The sequence below is a fragment of the Anser cygnoides genome, chromosome 8 (assembly GCF_040182565.1).
Source record: "Anser cygnoides isolate HZ-2024a breed goose chromosome 8, Taihu_goose_T2T_genome, whole genome shotgun sequence".
In the NCBI taxonomy this organism is placed as follows: Eukaryota; Metazoa; Chordata; class Aves; order Anseriformes; family Anatidae; genus Anser; species Anser cygnoides.
This window is the reverse complement of record NC_089880.1, coordinates 29,093,975-29,120,166: the sequence shown is the minus strand read 5'-3', so window position 1 is coordinate 29,120,166 and position 26,192 is coordinate 29,093,975. Positions and strand designations below refer to the sequence as shown.

At 40.3% G+C, this 26,192-nt stretch overlaps 1 protein-coding gene across 25 annotated transcripts in view; it reads left to right on the top strand.

Moving 5' to 3' along the window:
• DAB1 (DAB adaptor protein 1) overlaps nucleotides 1-26,192 on the top strand; it is a 438,670-nt gene that overhangs the window by 388,975 nt on the left and 23,503 nt on the right. For 21 of the 25 annotated variants that reach the window (XR_007162624.2, XR_007162623.2, XM_067001657.1 and 18 more), the window contains 5 exons: nucleotides 12,613-12,744; nucleotides 13,321-13,440; nucleotides 14,031-14,069; nucleotides 15,308-15,373; nucleotides 20,092-20,151. Coding sequence is in view for 23 of the 25 variants with exons in the window: in XM_067001657.1 (XP_066857758.1) it covers nucleotides 12,613-12,744; nucleotides 13,321-13,440; nucleotides 14,031-14,069; nucleotides 15,308-15,373; nucleotides 20,092-20,151 (417 nt within the window). In the remaining 2 variants the exon portion in view is untranslated. The remainder of the gene's footprint in view (nucleotides 1-12,612; nucleotides 12,745-13,320; nucleotides 13,441-14,030; nucleotides 14,070-15,307; nucleotides 15,374-20,091; nucleotides 20,152-26,192) is intronic. The other 4 variants (XM_048062090.2, XM_048062088.2, XM_048062091.2 and 1 more) reach the window with 2 other exon arrangements.

The following is a 26,192-nucleotide window of genomic DNA, read 5'->3' as shown; positions in this document are numbered from 1 at the left end:
CCTGACTCCCAAAGGTCTTTCTCTGACCTTCTTTTCTGAGTGTGGAGGAAAATATCAGCATCATCTATTATTTAGCCCTGTAAACTCAGCAGCCTGCTTGACTCAACCTTGTTTTCGATTGCCACATCTAGGGCAACTCCAGATCTTACAGATTCCCGGTAACTACTCTGAAATACAGTGCTTATTGCCGTGCTTACAGTTAAAATACAGTTCTGCCTCTCTTCATCTCATGTCTCAATTGTTATCCTTTTCTCTGTCCTTGACAAATGTGACTTTTATTTTGGAAATCTGTTGTGACTGCCAAGATTGCTGTCTCAGCTTATTCTTTTGATCATGTCATGCTTCTCTTTGTATTTCTATGCTGAATCTGCCTTGTCTGTTTTATCAACCCATAGCCTGTCTGTTTTTGTTTCCAGGCTCTTCATGGCTCCCTTTACTCTTCATCCTCATCCAAGGAGCCATTCCACAGTGCCAGCTTTCATCATCCATTTATTCAGTTCTCAAATAAACAACTCTGAGCCTCTACCCATCCTGTCGATCAGACTTTGGGGAAATTCTTTGCAAATCTTCATCCGGTACTTCTGTATTCTTCACATTTCTCCTTAAAGCACTCCTGTGCTGGAAACTCGTTAAACTCCACGTCTCAGAGGTGCATCAGGCACTGCACTGCCAGCCAGCCAAGGGAAGGGGTTGTCCTGCTCTGCTCTCTGCTGGCGTGGCCTCACTTTAAGTACCCTGCAGTTTTGGGTGCCACAATGTAAGAAACACATAAATTTATTAGAAGGTGTCCAAGGCAGGGCTACAAAGATGTGGAAGGGTCTGGAGGGCCAGATGCATGCGTAGCTGCTGAGGCCCCTTGCTTTGTTCAGCCCAGAGCAGAGGAGGCTGAGGGGAGGCCTCAAGTGCCTGGCACTTCCCTGTCTATGTGTAAACGTGAGTACTAAGACATAGCATTTACTGTTTTACATGTAGTAAATAAATCTAATTAGGATACAGCCCAGTAGGTAACTTAAAAACCCTGCATATTACTCTGACAAGGTATTTACAGTCTCATGATATTTTAAAAGGGAAACAATAATACATTTAATAAATAACATCTGACAGTTAGCAAAATGTAAATGTCAGAAGAACCTACTTCTATAATTACATCCCTTATTGACTATTGTAATTCATTTCTTATTGGCCTTCCCAACAGTGCCCTAGACAGTTTAGGTAGTTCAGAGTGCTCCACAGGGATTTTTAATAGCCACAAGCTTGTAGAGATACATTGCATACATGCTCAGTTTGCTGTATGAAGACTATAAAAGCCTTATATATTATGACAGCTTTGTCACTATGGAAAAAAAAAAAAGAACCCAAAAGGTAAAACTCAGGTGTGATTTTGCACATTATGAAGTCTGAGTGTTTTTGGATCTGGTGCTTTGGTTTGAATATTGTCTTTCCTACTAAAATAAAGAGTAAGGCTGAAATTTCTGTCCCTTCCCTCATTTGGAAATGCTCTGATCTTCAGCTAAGCTCTGCCTTCTTGTAGTGAGTACCCACAGGAACTGCCTTCACATTTTTGACACCATCTGGCACGCAGATAAAATAAAAGCTATTCAAGTCATTTTATCTAAACTGAAATAATTTGTGGGAATTTATTGTAATTTTATTTTTCAGTGTGGAAAGGATAAAAATTTGATTGCTTTCAGAAAGGCAGAAAATCAGATTTTTATGACTTATTGGTGGTCTCATTTGGCAGTATAAGTCCTCCTGTTGTTTAAGCCAAACACCCAGCAATAGACTTAAAATCATCTGGTTTTAACGTTTGGTATGCTAAAACAGAATTTGGGGGGAGTTTTACTGAAAACTGTAAAGTCAGCATAAAAATGTTTGTTCTTATGGATCCTATTATGTAGTGGAGCTTCATTGCATCCTTCCAGTGAGGATGCATAGCAAAACACTCAAAGTCCCATAGCAAAAAAATCAAAGTATAGAGTTATGTTTTTTTTTTTTTTTTTTGTCTGTAATCTCTAGCCTTCCTTAAATCAGATAAATTAAGATATGAAAGTCACGTAGTAGTCTCATGGAGTCCAACAAAGCTGTATTCCTTTTCTCCAGCTGCAATTTGTCTTGTAGGAGAGCACCCAAAATGCCATTGCTTGTGAGGGGATACTTGCAGGTACTGGTATTTCAAAGCCAGGTTAATGCATTACACACTAGAAAAAAAATTGCAGTCCCATTTTCGGCACACGCAGAATTATAATGGCTGAATTTCAAACTGCTCAGAAAAGGATTTAGCGAGAGAAATGCTGACATAATAATAGAGCAGGCTGCCGAGATGCACTAAAACTGCCCCCAGAGAGCGGTGGGGGACCTTCAGCGGGTGCCGTAACAGAAAGTTATGTCCCCCTTTGAAATCCTCGGTGCCTTCCTCTTTGAGATGTCTGTGAAGCATTACACCCCGGGTGTGCCGGTGATTTTCCTTTCTATTCGGTGCATTTTAGCCGGTGGGCTGCTCTGCAATTTTCTGGTTTGCCCTGGTAATAGCAATACTGCGGGCGGCGCGTCTGAATTTCTGTGCGGACTTGTAGGCTGTTTAACCTCTCCTATTGCTGGTGTCAAACGCCCGGGAAACAGATGACCTTAGCTGTCAGCGTAATGGGATAGGAAGCTACAGGAAGGTTTACTTTTAAAGTTACCTGGAGTTTGCGGGATGATAGTAATAGAGCTCTATTGGCAATAAAATCGCTGGATGATGTTCTGCCCTCGGGATCACATCTGTGTTTACAGGGAAGTCAGCAAGAGCTTTGTTCAGCCTGATAGTCCAGGGGGACAAGTAAATGCCTTTTCTTCCACCTAGTTTATGTAGTAAGTGTCCCTGTGGAAGGAGAAGAGAAGAAGGGATGCTGGCAGCCACTGGATGCTGATGGTTGTTGACAGTTACCCAACACAAATACTTTGGTTGTTCTGGGTCCCTCAGTTAAATAAGTAATACCTTTCAGATACCAATAGATCTTTGATTAATATATAAATAACTGTTCATAAATAACTTCCTAAGTGAGATAATTATCCTCACAACTTTCCATCTGTTTTATCCACTGTATCCTCAGCATGCATGCAAACACATAGTGCAGAGCCTGAGGGCTGGAGCTACGTCTCCCAGTGTGCTACCCAGTACCTGGTGGCAGTGTGGGATTACACATCCCGGCATTGCAGCAGTCTTCTGGAACAAGCAGCATTTAGTGGGCTGTCTCTGCTATTAATACTTTTTATCCTTTGTGGTTCCCGTCCTAACTCAGCATCACTGTACTCCCAGCAAAGCAAGCAGCAGCGTTGTGCAGACTTGGAAGGGAGTGTTGTGAAACAGGTGAGGCAGAGCACTCATTCATCTGAGTGCCTGGAAATTTAAAGAAAATGAGAACTCTGTGTGTCTGAATATTGCGCGTAGCTCTTAGCCTCTGATCCATAGCTCAGAACATATTCTTGTTTTTTGGATCTGAATCAGATTTTTTTAATTGTGTCCTAGCTTTTAAAACAGGTGAGGGATTTAGTAGAAGGTGTTATAACCTTCTTGGATCTTTAGTTGGACAAGTGCCCTCCAGTGAATGCTACAAGAGTTTGGAAGTATTTTGAAGTGTTTAGCATGTGAGAATGTAACTGTACATGCATAAGGTTTAGCGTTGGGCAGTGCTGAGACTGAAGTCATGAGGATGTTTAGCTTTGATTAGGAGAAGGGAAGCAGAGTTTGTACTGTGCACAGGAGTTGTAAAGGACGGGGAGAAATAAAGGACAGGAAAGAGAACAGCCTGTGTAGCTGAGCTGTGCCCCTCTCTGGGCCAAGGCTATGTGCGGACTGATAAATCTGAGTTTGCTTTTGGAGATTTCAGTTAGGAGAAGACTAAACCTAAACATTCAGCCTTCTTTACAGGAAAACAAGCAGGGGAGAAACAATTCTGGGCATGAAAATGTGCGAATGGGAGCTTTGGGACTCTTTTGGATGGTGCCAGGGAAGAACTTGTAAAATGCTTCACTGCTTGAATTGAAATGTAGAACTGCTGTAACACAACGGGACAAGCACCTACCGAGCATGACTCCAGAAATTCCTACCTCTGGATAATGCAGGAAAAAACCACCCCAAATCAAGCTTAAAATTACACAAAAGGTCTTTGTTCTTTTTAAAGTCTCTTTGAGGCTTGCCTTTCAGATTTTATTTAATTCTTGCCTTCAGAGCTCCAGTACTACATGCATTCACATTAAGTTACTCTGGATGTTATATCCTCAGTTAAGTGTCTGTTGTGGGACCTGAGCAAAAGGAAGGAGCGGCTTGTTTATGGGATTATCTGGAGTTGGTTTATACATGCAGTTGTAACTCACAGAAAAAGGTATCCTCTCTTTCTTTGTAGGAAGACTGAGTATAAAATGTCATGAAGTGCTGGCATGGTGTTTATGACCTCGGTAGGTAGTTAGTGATACTGTTTCTGAAGTCTAAAGATTTTGCTCCAGTCACTTGTACTGCACAGATACGTCTTAGAAGTTACTGTCACTGTTTGCTAACCTGCAGGTACACCGAGTTCACTTTAACCACAGCCATCATCATAATACTTTGTGTTGGTGCATCTTCAATTACGGAATAATCTGAGATCTTACAATGTTGATAGAGGTTGCTTGTTAGTCTTTTCAAGGATGCTGCCACAGTGTTGCAGGCCAGTTCTGCATCGGGAGGAATGTCCAGCAGCTCAGACAACTGTGCTGGGAACCAGCAGGATCTCTCACGATAATGAATTATGTCAAAAATAGTATAGAGAAGGGTGACCCCAGGAGCGAAAGCTTAACTTTTTGGAGTATAGAAGAAAAGAAACTCAGATATTTCTCACATGCAAGGCTGTATCTGTGTTAGGGAACATTTTAGTCCTTTAGCTGGTACTGTGTAGTTGTATGCTGGCTGCTAGAAATTTAAGCCATGAGTGATGAAGAGTTGAGCTGAGTGGGTTTTGCCCAGTCCTACACTGTGCCATTTGAAACCAATCTGTCAGTGTCGAATACGGGTAGGATTTCTTGCTAGTATGCTTTGGTTTATTTCTAGTTATGAAATCACTTTTACGTTTGAAAGAGATAAAACATTGCATGTTATAAACTACTCAACTTTCCTTGCTTTCATTTTTGGTTGGTTCAGGGACATGACGTATTGGTTATATGCAGTTCATGAGTTCATAGGGTCCTTTCCTATTCTTATTTTGTGTACATGTGCTTTCCCTCAGCCCTGTTTAAAGTCTTATTATATTGGTAAAAGTATTTGGCATATGGACAGATAAATATAAAATAAATTCCTCTTGTCTTTTTCTCCTATTCCAGAGGATTTAATGATGTTATGGAATTAGATTTATGGTTAAAGAAAGTTTCTGTTTGATGACTATCCATTGCAACTTGAATTTTAGTATTGCCAATGTGAGTGGGATTTTTGTGATCTTTGTAAGCTTTGCTTCATAGAGTTTGTGTGACAAATCAAGAGCATCCGAGGCTGGTTTTCAGCAACAAGCTTTTCAAATCACAGTCTACAAGAAGAGAGTAGCTCATAACACTTACTAAATCTGAAGCACTTAGGACTCGAGGCAGTTAAAGTCAAAAAATACCTGCAAAGCTACTAGGAGTTGTATGAAGAAACGTCTTGAACTGTTCATATAAATCAAAAGCATTTCAGGAGGTGAAAGATATTGGTGTAAAGAAACAAAAGAACTTTGTAAAAGCAGAGGTTTCTCTGAAGGAATTCACAGGCTGTAAAGATGAATGCAATAAAAGTACTGAGATGTTCAGTGACACTGTAACAAACTGTCTTATTATTGAGTATTGTGCTCCCTCAAATTCCAGATTTCATCAATAACAGTCTTACAAACTTCAGAGCATATCAGGAAAGAACACAAGTTATGGTAAGAAGTGCTATTCTTAGGCTGTGTGCAAGCTTTGGCTTGAGAGTAGAGAGGCAGTGCTGGTATATTTATGGCTTTATCGATCTAGTGATGAGGTGGGTGCTAACAGGGAATACAGTCAAAGAGATGCGTTACAACCTTGGAAACACAGCAGTGGCCGCTGGGCCAGCTGCCATTGCAAGGAATAAAATAATGTCCTAATAAGCAAGTATTGCGAGTTGTACACTACATTGAAATAGTGAAATGGCAAGGTAAGGCAGCATATTATAGTCTGTAGATGGTCTCAAACAGCTGAGGTGCTTATAGAACTTAAGGGATATATGCAACCTAAAGGGGTATTGAGGATCACATCTCTTGCTTCTCGATATCCCTGTGCAAATCATCCATTGTTTTAACCATCCTGGTAAAACAAAGACCATGTCTGACACAAAAACAATAAGAAAATAGTGTAAGACTCATGGGATGTCCAGCAGCACGGCTTTAGTGTAGCGCATTTGTTGTTCAAAAACTCTGTAGAAACGTTTCCTTGCCCTTTAGGATTTTATTTGTCCTGGAATGATGTTTGCAAGTACATATTTTAAGTATAACCCAGGGATTAATGGTAATTGGACAAGGGCTTTATATTTAGCTAGCTAGTTTCACTCCTGGTACAATAAGAAATTGAAAAGCTGTTGAAGTGAAGATAGGAAATTGGCCATGTGTGCATTCCAGTTTTGTTTTGTTCCTTTCAGAAGTTCATATATCTAATAAATGGATCTTCTGCATGAGCAACTTAGCATTTGCTTTCGAAGACAATGAACAATAACTAAATTCATATCTGGTCTTTGTCAGACATTATTACAAATTATGAGAGCCAGACAGAAGTTTATTACCTTAGTGGTGTTCTGTTTCACAAATTAGGTTCTTTGAATATCCAGCTAGCTCAACGTTGTGGATCCATTCATCACAATTAGACCGCTGTGCTGGCAAAGTTAAGTCCTGCTAACTTAATTGACTAACGGTACACGCTGCGGGCCGTGGGTGAGGACAACTCCAGGCAAGTTGAGAGCATCACGGCACGTGCGTCTCGTAGAAAGCACAAACAAGGACGCCTCCATTTGCTCCCTTAAGAATTTGCTGCTCTTACATCCCAGTTTACACACAGGTGCTAGTAGTAGTAGTAGTTCTTTGTCAAGCCAAAGAAACGGTAAGGATTAGCTCAGACTTTAGAAGAGGCTGAAGCACACTTTTAAGCCGTCTTCTTGAGTCCAGCCAAACAGGCTTTTACCTCAGGTACTTTCACTAAGTGCTTGTCTTCACGTAGCCCGAATTGAACTGTGCGGATTGAGCCTAGTACAGCACTTCACTTGAAGACCGGCTTATCTTTAAACATACAATTATGCTCGCTGACTTTTGTCCTTCCTGACTCATCAGCAGGTTGCCCTGTAAGCTGGAGCAAGTCACATTACCTGGTTTTGCTTCAGTCTCCTTGGCTGCAGGAAGAGAATGGTTCTTATGAGATTTTTTATTATTATTATTAAGAGGAAATAAAATTTACGCATCTTTTGGGTGCTTTACATAGACCAGGCTTTGAACTGCATGTAATCTAAAAGTGTGCTTTTCATGCCATGTGTTTTTGTTGCAAAGCTTGTGCACTGAAATGCCTGTTAGAGGTTGGCACTTGGAAAAGTCTTTGTTTAGGTTATTGTCTGCAAAATCAATCTGTATGGAAGAAGCACAGGGATTAGGCAGACTTGTTCCCGTCTCATTGTGAGGACATGCTTCAAGGCTGCCATCTGAGAAGTCCAGTCAGGCTTGGGGTACACTTCAGAGCTTCCATTTTCCTTTCTAGCTCTTCTTCTTGTATTTTTCAGGCAAAAAGTCCCTAACCTGTTGTTCACCTCAAGCTCCATGAGTGGCTTTGTATCGAAGGGATTTAGGGCTGGACCATTCATTCTCGGCTGTGTAGCAGCTTGCATGTTTTCAGTCTCTTTCAGCAGAAGGGTACAGTCACGTTCACACTCAAACCCCAGCTTCCAAAACCTTTCTGCAGTGTGTGCTGCAGTACCTCTGTAGATTGTTACCTTGCTCATTATATGCTTTTTCTCACCCCATGCTGGTGTGTTTGGTTTATACTCTTTCATTTGCCTGTGAAAAACTGATTGTCGTAGCCAGTGTCTGGAAGTGTCCCCCAGTCCTGAGCTCTCTAGAACTGCAAGAGGTGTTTCTAGTGGGTTTTGCTTTCCAGGTGTTCATATATGATGTTGTTTTTTGAAAGCTGGCCCCTTTTCTAGTGTATGGCCTGGGTGAACTGTTCCTCTCTTGCCTTTCTAACTAACTGGAACAAAATTCAAATATTTGTATTCATCTTTGGAAAATGGGCCAAAATAATACAGAAGAAAAACAGTCGTGCAAAACAGCTGTCCAATTGCTAAGGAAGTGGCCATGAGTAGCAATTGACAGAAGTGCCATTGCAAGCACATCTTGAGCACCAGCAGTGAACACGACCAGCTTGTAGGTGTAGCGGAGTAACTGGTGGCATGTCGGTACAGATCCAGCATGTCTGGCAGCAACGAGATGAAACTCATCTGAGAACCACTCACGTGTTTTACAGTTCATTGTTTTAACTTAACGTGTTGCAATATGCAATGGTAAATGTGCTGTTACACTTCTAGCTTGCTAAGCTTATTGTTAAGCTGTTGCCGTAATTTTCCATGTTAGATTCAGGTCCTAGGGTTTGTTCAGTACTCTTCCTAAAGGTATAAGGCCTGTTTTCTTAAAGTTGAGCAAACACAATGTGAGTTGGAGTATGGGGGAGGCAGGCAGCCACGTGAAAAAAATATACGGTCTATAAAATTATTTTATTGTGAATCTTTCAAGGATTTTGCAGTTTGATGGGTAACGTTGTTTGAGGGGCTTGGTGTGACATGCAAAATGTGCTCATGCTTATTCAGATGGACTAAAAGGAAGAGCAATGCAGAGGATGCCTGGGATGTCACGCAGATCCCAGCACTGATACTGGGGCGATGCTCAGCGCGGAGCAGCTGGGTGAGAGCACCCAGCTGAGGGCAGGCTCACCGTAACTCAAGGCGAGAGGCTGTGCAGCTGAAATCCCAGTGCAACTTGTCCTTACGGACGTAACACTGGGAATACAGATATAAAGTGGTACAAGCGTCCTGCTCTGGGTGGGGCAGTGCGTGTAGGAGGCTTTGTGGCTCGCAGATGGTTTTTGTTGTGGCTCTTAACACGGCGCCCCAGGCTCCACTAAATAGACAACCTCATTAAAAGAGAAATAGCAATGGTAAAGCAGTGACTTTCTCATGCCATCTAACTCACATATTTGACATGATTGCTGGGCCTTCCAAGTACTTAATTGATTGACTTAATTGATTTAGTGGCACTGGAGGCTACAGCATGGAAATAAAGGGGCAAGATGAGGATAAGGGGTGAAAAAATTTATGGTAGGTGCCAAGCAGCCTGAGGGAAATTAGAAATGCTACAGATCTCAGAGGTAGCTAAATCAATTCAGTGTGATGTACAGGGGGCGTGCGGGGGGAAGAGGAGAAGCAGGGGATGGAAAGAAGAAGAGGAGAGAAAATAAGCGTGGCTGGAGAGAGCTGGGCGAACGGACAGGGAAGAGTGCGGTGCTTGCAGGTGCTGGGGCTGTCCCCAGCGCCATTGTGTTTAGCCTAAAAAGAAGAACTGTTGCACCCCGTGACTGGCTTAGTTGTCCGATATGAGGCTTTATCTGCGCTTGCATTTTAAAATCCTCCGTGTTTTCAGCAGTGACTAAAGTCATGTGAGACCCAAAATAATGTGGAGGAAATACAGTGGATTTTTTTAACAAGTGAAGCTTAAATGTTAAATTACTTTCTAATCTGTGCAATATTTAATTGACTGTATTGAACCATAATACAAATTAAGTCTTCTCTGTAATTTGTTCTGCCGTACTGCAGCCCTCCAAACAATCTGATACCTCGCTTAAGACTTGGCGCATGGCTCCTAGCAGCACTCAGCAAAGATGCAGTAAAAACATCAGATAGCATGTGGTGGAATCCATCAGCCTGTGCACATGGGGGTGTCATAAACATCTCCGAGCTATGAAATACTTCTTTTATATGCTTTTGACCCACTGGAGACAGGATTAAGTCATGTTAAAACCTTGAAGATGGAAAAAAAAGAAGAGGCCGGGGAGAGAGAGGCAGATGAGCTTGTGAATATTAACTGCTGAGTGCTGACCAGCAGTTCTGCTGTAAGCAATTTTATGTGGTTCTTGTTTCATTTCCTTCAGAGGCTGGTGAACAGCTTGTCGAGAGGGTGGCTACGTGTAAGCACTTACAGGCTGAGTGGTAAAGAAGCCATTTCTATCGGTGGGCCTCATTTTGCAGGACAGATTAATCCCTGCGAGTGCACTAGGCGCAGATTTAATCAAAACATGCAAAGACCGTGTATTTATAGACTGGCTCAGTTGTAAGTCTCTGTTGGATGGCTGGGTGAGACGAGACGAGGCTGTGCTTCTCACCATGCCGTCCCTTCTGTTGTCCTTCCGTGCACTGCTTGCTGATGTAAGGGCTGTGCAGGGTATTAGGCAGGCTGCAGCCCTACAACATGATTTACAAAAATGATGCAGCTCTGATCTGGCGTTTTGCATTGGTAAGTCTCTGCTGACTGCAACAAGTGTCATTTCTGCTTCACGATGAGCAGAGAACCAGGCACTCCTTAAATAATATTTGGAGGTATTGGAAAATGTAGAAAGGACACAATCGATGCATCAAGGTCTGAAAGCCCAGGTTCAAATAAGTGCTTATTCCTGTATTTCAGTGCAGATGTGTATGCAACATTACATTTTATGTGTATGTTCCAACTCAGTATCCCTCAAACAAATGAAAAACTCTTTCTAAACACTTGGTACAATGAAATACTTGAAAGGATAATGTTGCAGTCACCTTTACTTAATCTGTACATATATTGATACAATATGTGAAGTATCATAACCATTACAAACGTAATGATTTTCAAACAGTTAATGAGGGTTCCCAAATAAATTGGAGCTTCTCCATCTGCTGTCTTACATTGTGGGTGATATTTTTCCATGGTAGAACGCTCTTCAGATGTAATTCCACAAGGAAAGAATCTGATCACAGTTTAATTTCAGTGCAAAATGCTGTCTCGCAATCAATAAAGCAATGTCAAGGAACTTTCATTTAATAGGAGCCAGAGATAACGTTCCCTGTTTTATGCAGAATAGAGAGATGGGAACATTTCATTTCATTGTAAGCATGCAAGCTGGCTTTCAGAAAAGCCTAATAAATCAATATCCATGTATTACCTAAGTAAGATCCCATCATTAATTTTAAACACTTAACACGTTGCAGAAGTCTGGAGCACACCTTCGGCTTAGCCACAGCTCAAAGTCAGTGGCAGCACTTCCATTTCCCTAAGAACAGGCAACCTTGTTCTTGGGAAGTTAGGAGTTGCTTATTGAGAAATTAAAAAGAAATATGTCCAGTCTTTTGTTTTCTACATAGTCATCTGCCTCTTGCGTTCTGCCTTCCCTTTTAAATTTCAGTCTGTGTTCTGTGGGAGTCTCGTCACTTGTCACTTGCCCTGCACGTGTGTAGCCTTTTCTCTTCTACACACACGGATCCTCTCTGGTTTTGAATTTTAAAATGTTTTTTAAACTCTAAAAATAACTGGTTGTTTAGAGATTGCCTGGATGCCATGCTGATTTTCAAAATGTGCTTTTCTCCAAACCAGCAGGAGTCTGGACCTCAAAAGAATTCAGTGTGAGGCTTTGCTTGCTCTCAGAAATGGCATTATCCCTAGATTATAAAGGAGCAAGCCAGTGTATCAGAGGGTAGGAATTCAAACTAATAGCTTGTTTTAGATAAACTTTTCAAGAACGTTATTCTGAGTGGAAATACTTAAGCGCTACTTTGGTAATGAAATACTAATTAGGCCACAGTGAGAAGGATGCTGGCACTCTGCATTGCTGTCTGGCCAAACCATGCTTAGAGGAGTCTCAGGTTCATGTCCTGGCTCTGGGGAGAGTTTTACTCACGTATTTAAAAGGCAATTGGATTTTTTTTTTCCTAATTATTATTAGTCAAAGTAGGATTTTAAATAAAATGTGAATATTTGCAAATAGCATTGTTTTAAGTTGGATAACCATGTTTCCATGAATTTTCTGGGAAAATTTTTGGAGTTTTTTTTACTGCTTAAGTGGAATATCACAACACCGCTTGCTTGCTGATGCTTACTGCTGTAGAGATAGAGCAGCCCTGCTGCTGATTTGTAGAGATCACATCTTCCACCTCTAGTCCTACAACCCCTGCAGATGAGCCTGTCCTTAGAGTCACCCTGTAGGAAGCTACAGGAGGCTGCTGCTTTCTCTTTTCTATACCTATTAATATGGATTCTGCACCTAGGATACTGTCTGTGTAGTAAGTAGGTAGTCCTATTTTTTAATTGAATTTTATCTCACCAGAAGATACTGAGAAAATTATTCAGTTGAAGGTTTTAGTCAAATTACTAAACTAAGTCAAATTTGGCCAGATTTTGAAAAAGGGATGGGCATAAAGAGTACAGAAGTTAATTGATTTTGACACCAGGGAACGCTTATTTTAATTCCATAGGTGTGCTGAGATCCAGGTGAAGCACTGGTGAAAGGAATTGATACAGCTTTAGTGGAACATTTTGATGGATATTTCTTGTTGTTTTTTAATAGCTACTACAGCACCACCATGCAGTTCATGAAATATCATACATCGCAAAGGATATCACAGACCACCGAGCGTTTGGATATGTATGTGGAAAGGAGGGAAATCATAGATTTGTGGCAATAAAAACGGCCCAGGCAGTAAGTATTGGACCATTGTCATTTTCTACAGTGTAACTCAATTGAAAAGTCATGTTCATAAGAAGCTGGTCAAGAGGCCAGTCTGTATTGGTTGTGATTGTGCTATACTTGTCACAAGTGTCTGCTTACATGTTCCTAAATAGCAAATAAATGAAGCCATCTTGGCAAAAAATGAATTTATTTTACTAGTTCCAATTTTTCTTGATATATATATATATATATATATATATAATTAGTTAAAACTTTGTGTTCTAACTAAACTGGTTACTCTATTTGAATACAGATAACTTTGGGTATATTCCTATACTCATTTAACAAAATGTTAGAAACCAATTAGCGACTTTGCGTATAGTCTACCATAATTTCACTGTATAAGAAACTACTAATAAATATAAGTGCTTTTTATATTCAAAATTATAATTATCATTAACCTTAGCCTGCATGCTATGGCAGAAATTAATTCTGTATGAAGTTCTCTCTGTTTTGGAGTTAGTATAACTGCTCTATCAGCAGGATGGGATAAAAGGAGTATCTCGTGCCATCTAGAAACCTTTCTCACTCCTTTTGTTTCTGCAGGCTGAACCTGTAATTCTGGACTTGCGAGATCTGTTTCAGCTCATCTATGAACTGAAACAAAGGGAAGAAATGGAAAAAAAGGCACAAAAGGACAAACAGTGTGAACAAGCGGTATACCAGGTACATGCATAAGCTTAGACTACTGCCAAGAAACATACGGCTTGAAGTATCCCCCAAAACTGCTCCAAAGAGGCACTTGGTGTCCTCAGCTTTTGTTAACAGCATCGGGTCTGAGTGATGCTAGCTCGAAATGGACAAATATGAGCCTAGCAGCTATTGTTAGCTCAGAAGCAGGATTAAACAGTGATGAAAGCTATCACCTGGGATAAGATGAACATGCTTGGCAACTTGAAATGATCCATTCATTTCCAGCATAGTGTTTCTCCTAATGCAGGAGGAAAACTTTAATGAAGGCTATTGTGTTGTAAGTCAGTTTTTTAACAACATCTTATGCTGTAGGGAAGTTTCTGTATACTTCTGAATGTTTGTATTTGAATCAAATCAAATAAGGTGCAGATTGTTAAACTGATGAGACATGAATAGAGTTACTTTGTGTAATAATTAGGCTTTATCTGCATACTAAAGAAAAAAAAACTATATGCTTACCTGCACATTTTGCTTATTTCTTTGCTGTCCTTTAATTTCTGAATACAGTTCTTTTATCTTTACTGTTTGTTCTTTGCTTTTACTTCCTGTCCTCTTTGCTGTAGACAATTTTGGAAGAAGATGTAGAAGACCCTGTATACCAGGTAATTTCTGAAGCTGTATAGGCTGGGAGTTTCAGAAATGGCTAGGTACATGCTGAGATAAATATTTTCAGAGACTTCTAAGATTTTTACAGAAAGTAGCATATTTAGAGATTAAGCTGTAAGTAAAAGAACAGTATATCTGTATAGAAATATTAAATATTTCTTAAAGTGTGGTTTGTGAGTCCAGAGTCAGTTTCCAAATGACATTTGTCACTGTTTTTTAAATGAACAGTCTAACAGAAAAGGGAGTTAATTTGAAAATACGGAAGGTGTCATCTTGTTTTCATACTAATAAGTTGATGTTTTGCTGTTGGCTTCTGTGCAGCCAGAATTTCATTCAGAGGGTGAATATTTAGGAAAAAAAAAACAACAGTAGAATTGACGTTCTAATAGTCTCCCTTGTTGGTATTTGGGCTATGATTTAATAATAGATCTGTAATTTAAGTCTTGTTTCATCCAAGCAAAACGTCTGGGAGCAAAGATGATTATCAGAAATATGTCAATATATTCATGTCCAATATCCTACTGAGTGTGAAGAAGAAAAAGATGTAATTTCATTCTCATGTTTTTGTGCTGAAACAAAACATGTAGCAGTTAACTTTTTTTTTTTTTTCTGGAGATTTTGTTTTCTTCCAGTGAGGCATAGTAGTTGGAGACACACTGAAAGAAACTGATTCAAGCATTAGTGATTTTTGAGCACTGAATAAGGTGTTTCCAGGAAGATGATAAGAATAAGGAGGCCCTAAATTACTGTTCGGCTTCTGTAATGTCAGGAGGTTTACTTTATGTGCTCTCCACAATAAAGCAAGAACCTGAAGATGAAAAGTGACAGCCTTTCACCATGTGGCACGTTACAAGAGCACCAGCCTGCTCTCCCTGTTTGGATTTAGCTTTTTTATTCACAGCTAACAAACACATGTGGAAATAATTGCCATTATGTAAAAGAGGCAAAATTCACATTGACTTCAGAAAATTAATATTGGGCTACAGGCAGTATCCCTAGTGAGAAAGAATTAGGAAGTTGCTCTAATGATCATTAGAGAAGATTTAGGTCTATTCACTATCAGTTTATGAAATACGAAATAACCTTACTCTGCTTTCTAGCAAACCAGTTGGTGCCAGCCTGTACTTTGAACTTGTTTCTTTAATGCCTGCGTGTGTTTTTATGTGGAATTCCAAATTGCCTTTTTCCCTCTGTTTCATCTTTGACTTTTCCTCTCTGGCTGCTGGTGTAATAGTACATTGTGTTTGAGGCTGGACACGAGCCAATCCGTGAGCCTGAAACAGAAGAAAACATTTATCAGGTATAAAATCGCCGCTTCTGTGTTTTCATTGCAACAATTGCAAGCATTTAGTAAAATACATTTCATATATAATTCACTTTTATTAGTTTTCATTCATCACAAAAATGTCTGACATTTCATTCTTACGACCTTACATGAATAATCCGCCAGTCTCAGTGTGATTTTTCTATTAATTTGTTTGTCTTTTCAGCTTCTGCAAATTTTATTAGCTTTATCTTTGTCAATTTATGACGGGTCTTAAGCTTTTGGTACACCATGTAAGGTGATAAATGGTAGATTCTCTTTTTTTCCTGTTAATTCTTTGAAACTTTTTACAGCTGTTCTAAGAAACAGATACTAAAATCTCATGGAGGACAGACCATCTAAACAGTTCCTAGAAAGGCATTTTGATGGTGCTGCTCTTCTTTCTGGCTAACCAAGGAGAATAACTATGCAAAACCTAAGAGCTCTCAGTGGGTATCCCCCATACTGGGGAAAATATTTTCAGTGGGTATATATTATGTTAGAACCCAAGCTTGCATTCTTTGCACTGACAAAAAAAGGAATTGCATTGAAAGCAATATAAAATAATCTTTTGTCATTCAATTTATGCTCAAGGGATCTGTACAGAGGGTTTATTAAAATATAATGTAATTCGTTTTGTATCACATACTAGAGGTAAATCTGGAGGTAGACAAACTCTTTATGCCGTAAGAAAACTGTGATTTGAGGAAACTATTCAGTATGGAGGGGAAGGAGATTCAAGAAGTGGTTAAGCATTTCATCTAGCTGTACTAGAAGTTGATCTGCTAATAGGAAAAGCTTTTTTTAAGGTATACAGGAGCAGGGATAGAATAAAAAAGATGAAAAGTGATTTATTTTTTTTTTGTAAGTAACAAGAAAAAGTAGGGAGATAATAGAATAAAATGGAAGGGTAGAGCAGCTGTAAACCAAAATAGAAAGATGCTAAATGGGAAAGGGAAATGCAAAATAAAAATTAGAAAATAATCTTGTAGACACCATCACAGGGTCATTAAGGTAAGATTCATTTAACCTGTCTATGGATTTCCTGGCACCTCCGCCACGCACAATAGCATACGCATCCTTCCGCTTCCCTAGAGCAAGGCATTCAAAGCTCTCAAGGTGAGAGCATGCCTCAGGTTGAAAATTTTCTACCACGCAGTGTTGAAAGTTTGACTATTTTCAGGAAAGCGGTCCTTGACTACTCTAGTTGTCAGTTTTATGCTAGAAACAAAATTCCTGTGATAACTGCATTCAGACAAAAAAAATCTGATTGCTCTTCATCAAAGTGCAAAGCTTGTAGGGACGTTTCAGGGAAGTATCAGTGAAAGCAAGCGAAACTGGGTCATCATTCCCCGTGTCTGGAAATCTTAGAGCAAACTCTGGTGGTAGAGATAAGACCTGTGTTCTGAAGAGTTGCCTAGAGAACAAGAAGGCTCTTTGGATGTTTTATTTTACTTAAAAGGGGCATAGAAGATGGTAAACAGGTAGTGAGTTACTCATCTTGAAGTTCCTCTGTTACTGCCCTGTAAGTCACGAGAGAGTTGCTCAAGGCATCATTTGATAGTATCAGGATGTGAAGAAGTGTTTTGTCCCACAGCACTGCACAACAAACACCTGTTTTCTGATAAATAATGCACCATAGTCTGGGCATGTATTTGCTATAGGCAACACCCTGAATAGGGCAAATGCTGAGACTAGGTGCCATCGAGTGGTAGTCTGTTGTCTACTGCAGCTGGCAGATGCTGAAGTATGGCTACCATAGACTTGCCCAGAGCCACTGGCTTCCTAGTTCCCACCTACTTCATGAGCTCTTGGATTCCTATAAATCTGGGACCCCACAGCTCTGATCTTATAGCTCAGATCACCAGAAAAAATGTTTCTCGTACAAGATCTTGATGAACTCAGAACTGTCCAGGCTACTGTTCAAAATGAAATTGGAAAAGGTCTTCTTGTGGGGGTTGTTTTTTTTGTCGTTTTGTTTTGGTGGTTTTTTTTGGTTGGTTGGTTTTGGTATAAATTGCTGCTAGTTTCTATTATTTACTACGAAGTCTTTCCATACTACACTGGAAAATGTGTGTCTCCTCAGTTAGCTCATGCCTCCTCACTTCAAAGTCTTGAAAAAGGGTTGAAGTCATTCTCACCTGCTCTGCTTTTTCAGCCAAGAGCTGGTGCTCAAAAAGCTCATTTTTCCCCATATTGGAAGAGATTCCTACCCAACAAGTAACTGAAGATGGAAGATGCATGCTGAATGTGATAATGCCTAATTCTGTTTAATACACAACTTTCTTTTTAAGCATCCTCTCTATCAGCTTGCTTTGATATGTTATCCCAAAGTGTGTGTCTGTTTGTTCTTTTAATACTGTCTATGTAAGCTGCTTTAATGCATTAGTTAGAATGATTTAGGTTGTAAAAGACCTTCAAGACCATCAAGTCAACCATCACAGATTGATCAATGAGCATGATTTGATCACTGAGCGTGTACCAATCCTCTCAGCGAGTGTTTCTTAATAACATCTCTTCTGTCTGTCTATTGTTTTATGATAGTGAGGTGGGGAGAGGATTTTGCTATGTGTTTGTTGTTGTGTATGTAGCAGCACTGGTCTCTGTATAGAGGCATGTTCTCTACTGCAAGGAGTTGACAATCTAAAGGGGAGGGAGTTGAGTTGTGGTGCTTATTTTGCTGGTAAGATGCAAGTCCATCAAAATGGTTTGCAACCTGTCGCAGAGGCAGAGCTGTCAGCAGCACTGGTGCTGATACCACTTCGCTGATATCGCCAGGCAAAGATTCACAGATTCACAGATTTTTCTAGGTTGGAAGAGACCTCAAGATCATCGAGTCCAACCTAAAGAAAAACAAACAGGCAAAATCTCTTGCAGACCCCCGGTCTAAGTAGTGATGCAAAGAAATCTGGTGCCACTTGGCAAGTAAGGACAATAGGAAGACAGGTTGGGAAAGAAAATACCTTTCAGAAAAGCTTCTCTGTCTTGCTATTAGAAGCCAGTATCTGCTCTTCTCAAATGTAATTATAAGCTGGAGTAAAAACAGTGGAATCGATAGTGCAGGGAAACAGTCATTACACAACCAGCTGTGGGCAGCAGTGTGCAAACGGGGATGACTTCTGGGAAAAGCTGGGAGGGGGAAGCCTTCCAGGGAGAAAGTAAAAATACTGTGCTGGTTATAGTATAGGTTATCTCACAGCATTTGCCCTCTTTTAAAGGAAGACTAAAACTTTCCAGTGACTTATGAAATGGTATTCATGGTTTCTGGTTTTGTACAGTCGCTTACAAGTCTGTAAGGAGAGAGTGGTTTTTTTCTGTGAAATTGAATTGTTGACTTACTAGTCTCATGTGATAGGTGGTCTAAGTGGAAGAGACTAGTACCCTGAGAAAACCAAGACAAACAAGTCATTCCCAGGATAGTATTAGAAGAGAAATCTTTTAAAAGTGCCTATAGTAATAAAACATGTTCAGTTTCTCTGAAGGTTCTGCGTTTATGCCTCTTGAGTGCTCTTGAAAAGCTTCTTCCATGTGCACCACATTCAAGATGTGCACAGTTTTGACATCTAAATGTGAACATGTGAGTGTTAGAACAGTACAGAGAACTTTAGGTATGTAATACAAAGTAAGAAATGATAGCGCAGTTTAATGAACAAGTACCATTCCTTCAGCTTTCCCTGAACTAGACCTACTCTTGTATCAGAATTTCATATCTGCAATATTATTTCTGCTGTTTACCTTTGAGGTTTCATAAATGTCTGAAATGTAGCCTTCTTAGATTGAATGTCTTTGTTCAATGAAAAAGCAGCACCGGTTTACTTAGAGTGTGCATGTCTATTTAGAGCCTGTGTTTTTTTTTTTACCGTTCTTTTTGCCTATGTCATTTGCAATAGACATTCAGTGCTTTTAGGAAGGAAAAGAAATAAAATCACAAATTATAAATACATAAAGCAGAAGTCCTTAGGCACATTCAGCCCAGTATTACAAAGCAAATGAATTTACATGAGTAAGATATAAATGCCCAAGGTGTAAATTACGACTGTTGACTCAACTAAAGACTCACTCAAAGTTTATTTAATTGTATTATCATCGTCTTTATCCATGAGAGAGGCTGTTGACTTCAGCTCCCTGGCTGTGCGAGTGGTTATGCAGCCTCAGACCCTTACAGGATGGTAACTCCTTAGTACAAATTGTAGAATTGTGACCAAACATTGGTTAGAGCAGCTGCAGAGTCCCATCACTGCAGGGATACGTGTTGTGACTTTACTTGACTTAGGTTATTAAATAAATTGGAAGGAAGAAACCTAATGCCATAGGCCAAGTATCTCTCTCCTTCAGATCAGTCGCTCTGCTCTGGTTCTCTGTTACGGAGGAAGATGACATACTGACCTGATCGTGCCTTCCATGGGCACTTCTAACTGCCAAGTAAAATGAAAAACAACCACTTTAGTAGGCTGGAGGTCCACACGCACCTGATTTTCATTCAGCTGAACCTAACCAAGAATGAAAATCTCAATTCTGAGCACTATTGAGCTTTAGGATTTTAAAAATTCAGATAGATGTTTTATTTCTTCAGTATCATCTCCATTAACGTTACTGCTTGAATGAAAAGGAAAACATCCTTAAATGACTACCCTGTACTTAAATATCAGTTGCAGATTTCAACTTTTCATCAGACCTGCTGGGGTAATGACCATCGTTTTCATTTGTTGTTGCAGGTTCCTACCAGCCAAAAGAAGGAAGGTGTTTATGATGTGCCAAAAAGTCAACCTGTAAGTGTAAGTATCTTCACTATTTATATGCAGTCAAGAAGGTACGTTTCTTAGCTTCTGTGACTTTCATTATTGTATGCAATGTTTGGTACATTCCATGTGATGCCTATTTTATCAGTGATCTGCTATTGTTGGGTTGGTTCAGGGTAACCAGGGTTGTAATGTCATCTATATCCATCTCATTCATTACTTAGATCTCCTCCTTTCTGTCTTTTCTGATTGATTCTTCAGGAAGTCACAATTTATAAATGTGGCATCTGGTTAAGAGTTGACAGTGAGCCTTCTGCATGTTAATACATGAATTTTTGCTGTATCTATCAGAAGTGTTATTCTACTACCTGAAGCTACACAAGGCTCTATCACCCTCTGTTTTTGCTTCAGTCACATGGCACACGCTGACCGAGCATGGCTGTGTTTTCTCCCCTGTGCACTCCATCAGAGCTGTACTTTATATATTGTGCTCCTTACGGCTTGGTTTAGTAGGACAGCAGTGGAAGGAAGGTCTGAACAGAGTGGAGGCCAAGAGAAGTAGCATTAGGAACAGCTATGTCAGAACGTTTTGTATGACCTCTGCAGTTGCTTTCTGCAGCTATCATGTCTGTACTTCTCAGAAGGCTTCCGTGTGAAAACAACATGCAAGTAGGTGAAGATTTCAAAAGAAGCTTCAAATCATATGTTACAAAACATTGCAAATTTGCATTAGAATTACTCTTCTGTCATTTGAAAAAACTTATATAAAAATTCTGCCTAACATACACCATGGAAAAGCAATTATTTTTCCAATAAAACCAACTTCTATGGTAGCTTAGTGTTACGAGAGCTGTACAGCTGTACAGTTGTAGGGTAGAGATACATGTAATTGCAATTGGTTTAAACAGCCATGGGAAACTCTGAAAGGAGCTACTACTCCAAGATTGTGTGTGAAAACACCTCACTCAACAAATTCCTAAGTGGCAGAATCTTTGCTGTAAGTAGTGCATTACTTTGCTGGTTATTACAGGCTGTAGTCAGCATGGAGAGATTTCCTCCTAGTTTTGCTGTGTTATTTCTGTAGTGCTCAAAGTATTTAACAGGTTGAGTATCAATGAAGGCTGAAAACTGAATTCTTTCTGCTCCATGCCTTGCATGGACAGTTGATTTTGTTCAAAAAGAAGGGTAAAATACGCTGTTCTATCCAAATGGCACCATTCCCTTTCTGTGTACGAGCATCTAGAATTGGTGAAACATTGATCTCCAGAATGTGTAAGGAATGGTAACAAGTGGCTGAGAGGAGAAGTGCAATAACAGATGCCTTAGCAACAAGGCATACATTTGCTGAAGGGTGGGTTATGTTGTTTAACACAAATTTAGGCTATAAGTGAAACAATACCTTGAGGAACTGTCTAATTGTGTTGGTTACACAGAAAATTAGTATTTCCGAGGATTTGTGTGAGAATGGAGAAAAACTGAGGCAAAGGTCAGGAATTTCAGTTTGCTGTAAGCGTCGGAAAAATGCCTGTGTTCAAGGGAGAGAAAGAAAGGCTCTTCTCACATAAGGATATGGTAAATTGCACAGCTTGGGCTGAGCACAGAGACTGAGATGCCAAATAAAAAAGATAAATGCTGGGGAGGGGTTGGATGGGGTCTGAGTTGTGACACTTCTGTGGTTTGCACAAACAAACAAAACTTGCCATAAATATTTCATGATAATCCACTAGGAGGAGGGAGCCATCATCTTGTTGGCTGGGAAAATGTAGTAAGATAACTCACGTTGCATAGCTAATTAAGGTATTTGTGGACCAGGAATAGCTGTAGGTTTTTCACTCATTTCTCATGTAGCTCAGTGTTACAATTTTTCCTCTGCACATTTCCAGTGACTTTTTTATTATTCCTTCAGTGATGTTTCAAATTTACTCTGGGTATAGTCTGTAATTTAGGTCGTTGCAGTATGACTGTGTGTACGGTACACTTGCAATCATGTCTGCAGACACTTTGGTATTAGACTGTCCTGGTAAAGAGCATGGCTGTGAGATGTAAGGCATATGGGACCTACTCTGTAATCATCAAATATACTTAATCCGTCATCTCCATGAAGCTTGTTGTAGACTTATTTTTTTGTGTTTTTTTTTTTCTTGGTTGTATTTAAAGTGATTAGACCTTTTTCTCCAAACAAGTTGTCTACTTTAATTTATAAAGGAAAAAAAGAAAAAAGGGAAGAGGGAGAAATATGTAGCGGAGATTTTGTTTTACCTTTTTATATTAACATGTATTAAAAAAAAAAAAAGCAGCAATCGCTCTTAAAATTAGCAATTTAATATTCCACTGCCCATCTGATTTATGGCTCACCCTTCCACGTGTGAGACTCTTTGTCATTGAGACACTTGCCATAATTTTTTTTTCAATTTATAGCTGTCCTTATTATATAAACCTCTAAAATTCAATCTGAGGGCAAATAATCTAGCTCATCTGCCTGGTTTAAACTTAAAAGGACACTTTCTTTATCAGGAGATCTTGCTTTCATTAATTTCATAATGGATGAAAGGAGAGAAACTTTTTGCAGCTCCTAATAGGTTTCAGGCACCATGAATTCTCTCCTGTGACAATAAATACAACACTTAATAAAAATGCAGCAAGTTTTGCTTGAGTTCAGACTGAATTGTCCACGTTCCCTAGACAGAGATCGATTTTCCATCTTGGGATTGTTTTCCTCTGGTGTGTTCTGAGACAAATTATCCCTAGCCTCAGCACATAAAAGTGAGGGATACGGAGCTAGTCATCTTGGGGCCCTCCACACTTGTCTCTCAGTAGCCAGAGGAGAGAAATAGGTGCCTCCGGGAGGATTTCCTCCTGTCTGTCATTCTCTTGTGGCTGTGGATGGACTTTAAAGGATGTGAAGGAATAACTTGACTTTTAGATGGTTAGACTTTTAGGTGGGATGAGTCCTACTATACTGTAAAAATTAAGAGCCAGAATCCCTTTTTCAAAGGTTACTTTGCAGCTGGGAGGTGTAATTCACACTGATTCTCAACAAGATGTAGCTTCCTATGAAACCAGGACCAGTTTTGGCAAATGCTGCTTTCTCTGTGTGTGGGGGATCCCACTGTGGCTGAGGGTATGAAGCATCTTCGTGGTGGTGTCATCAAACAGACGTACGTAACACTGCATACAGGTCAAGATGGCGGACGCACTGACTCGATGCTGGGTGGTTGTGGGAGGCCGCTCGTCAGAAGGTGTCCAAGGGCTTTGTAGTGTGACTCCTCATAGTCACAGTGGGGTCTCTGATACCAAGTAGTGTAAATATGGTGCAAATGAGCCCTAAAGGAATGAGGATCTCAGAATTTGAATGTACCGCTGAACTCAGTTAGGAGTGATGGCTGGTTGGCCGGTCACCTCTCTGACACTGGGATGAAAAGATTGCTTACTCAATACAATTTATTTCCCTGTTTCTTTGCTGCTTTCCTTCCCAACAAATCCTACTCTTCTGGAGATTTCCTCTGTAAGCAGTGCAGCTCAGCTCCAAACACACCCTTTTCATGCTTTCCAGTTTCCTTTCAGTATTTACATCTCCCTTCCTCTGTATCATCAACTCACTCTTCTTGCATTCATTCCATTTTCTCTTTGTTCCTTCCTTAGACAAATTCTCACATTCCCCATTCACTGAGAGTAGACATCAAACAGACAAAGAAAGCAAGCTTACCCCAAAGAGCGTGTGTTAAGTGGTACATGCACCATCCACTTAGAAACTGTAGCTCTGTATGGGAAATTAACTGTTCTAAAAAAGTGAAATGTCTAATGAGCTCTTTTTGTCATAACTTCCCATCGTCTCCCCATTATACATACACATCGAGTTCTACCTGTCATGGTGTTTTTAGTAATAAGAGTCAGACTGTAAATACCCTTCACTGGGACTGTCAGTCACATCACAATAAACCCTTATCTTCTCATCAAAATGTCTAAACTATCTGCTTACAATTTTATGAAGGCTTTCAAACAACTCATCTTACTGCTGTATAAAGATTCAAAGCATTATAGCTGATGCCTCACGGTACAGGCAGTCATTTGGCTAGTACCATCTAAGTGGAAAATACTCACAAACCAGCAGGGAATGGGCAGGGAGTAATTGGCTTATGGTGAAGACATGGGAGGACCAACAGCCATCCACAGGAGGATACATGCCAGGTCCTTGGTCCCATATAAAGCTGGGCTGGACCTGAGCCCACCCAGGTCTAGGAACCACAAGGGCTGCCTGACCCTTCTGCCCCATCTAAGAAGCTGTGTTTGGAAGAGCTCTGTTTTAATTCTGGCTTTAATTCTACAGTGCCATTTGCAGGTCTGATTTTTCAGGTCTCATCTCATAGGAAGCATGCCTGCAGGCATCCGGAAGACGTGGGCAGCCCCGTCTCCAGCAGCTCACGCAGAAAGTTTGTCCCTGGATTAATGGCATCCCAAAATGTCTGGCAATAAAGCAGTTCAAGCAGCTCTCCAGATCACTCTGACCATCCTCCGAAAACTAAATTCTTTCTGTGACTGTTGGTGTGGAGAAAAGCTTAATAACCGTTTCTTTTCCATACGTTTGCATCAGTGGTTTAAAGAAACAGCTTGCAGCTTGGTGACATTCTTCAGCCATTAATTTCAGCCTCTGCTGTCAGCGTTAGGCTTTCAGGATCCACTTTTCTTACAGGAGAAGAAAGAGATTGCACAGACCAGTCTCTGGCCATTTGTGTCTACAAAGCCTTCCATTTCTACTTCCCTTTGCTGAGAGACTCCTGTGCTCAAATACCCTGCCTCAGTTACATTCAATGCAATCCCTTGTATGAGGCTTCACATTGCAATGTGGGGCATGCATTTTTAACAGGTACAGCTAGTTGTGGCAAAGTTTGAAAATACATTAGTTTGTCATGATAATGTGTTTTTTTGGCAGAAGTTTATTTGATGATTTGGACGACATTTGCTGTTGTTATAGATAGAAGTGGATATACATACATACACGTGGAGTAGTCATTGCATTAACTGCTCTGATTTTGTGCAGAACTGGGAACATCTCAGTGCTCCTCCTGAAAATTTTCCTTTTGTTTTAACACCAATAACTCGAGGTGGAGACCTGGCCGAGGCTGCCCCTGAAGCTGAGCCAGCTACAGCAAGCTGTTGGTCCCTGCTTTTCCTGCTCAGACACCTTTCTTCATGCCGAAATGAAATTCAGTGCAGGCTGGCCATTGCCACTGCATCAGCTGAAATGTTTTAATATTCCCCTTCGTTTCCAGTTTAATGTAGAATGGAAAAATATGTTTCATTTTAATATCTTTGCATTGCATCTGCTGCATACAATAAATTGCACGTGTTTGTGAAGGTACCGAAATCTCAAGCCAGGCTTGTGTTTCTAGAGGATAGATGTCAGGGCCTGCTAGTCTCTAGTAAATGTAAGGTACAGCAGCTTGCAGTTCGTGTCAATGTTTTAAACAGTTCAGTGTTTTTCAGTGACACAGTGGTATTTCTGGACTTGAAGCATTTCTTCTAAATACGTGTGATGTGACCAGGTATACCATGCTCACTGAGCCCACCCTGTGGGTTCTGGAGGGGGTATGGTGGAGGCGACCTTATGGCTGGGACCTTGCACAAGCACCCACAGTGCTCTGGGACCTAAATTTTCCCAGGTGCTGGGGTGGCTGCAAACAGCATGGGTCTGGCTTCAGGGAGGAGTCACCCTTCTGGACTCTTGATTTATTACAGCCTGTCAGAGAAAACAGGGAACTGAAACATTTTCCATACTATTTTCTGAAGAGTAAATACCCAAGGTACACAGGGAATTCAGAATTAAGTTCCCTTCAAATGAGAAGAGAAAATAAGCAAGTGAGTACGCATGTGTTTTGATCATATGAAGAGATCCTTAATTTGAAGGAGGCTATCAAGTAGCAGTGAGACAGTTCTTCAGTGTAATGTCCTTAATGAGGAAGGAATTGTGCACTTCTTTGTCGAGATCTCATGTTGCTCCATTAATCCAGCAATACTTCTACGGGAAAATGATGCGTCTGTTGGATATTTTCTGTGTGCCTCAACCTGCTAGCTGTGGT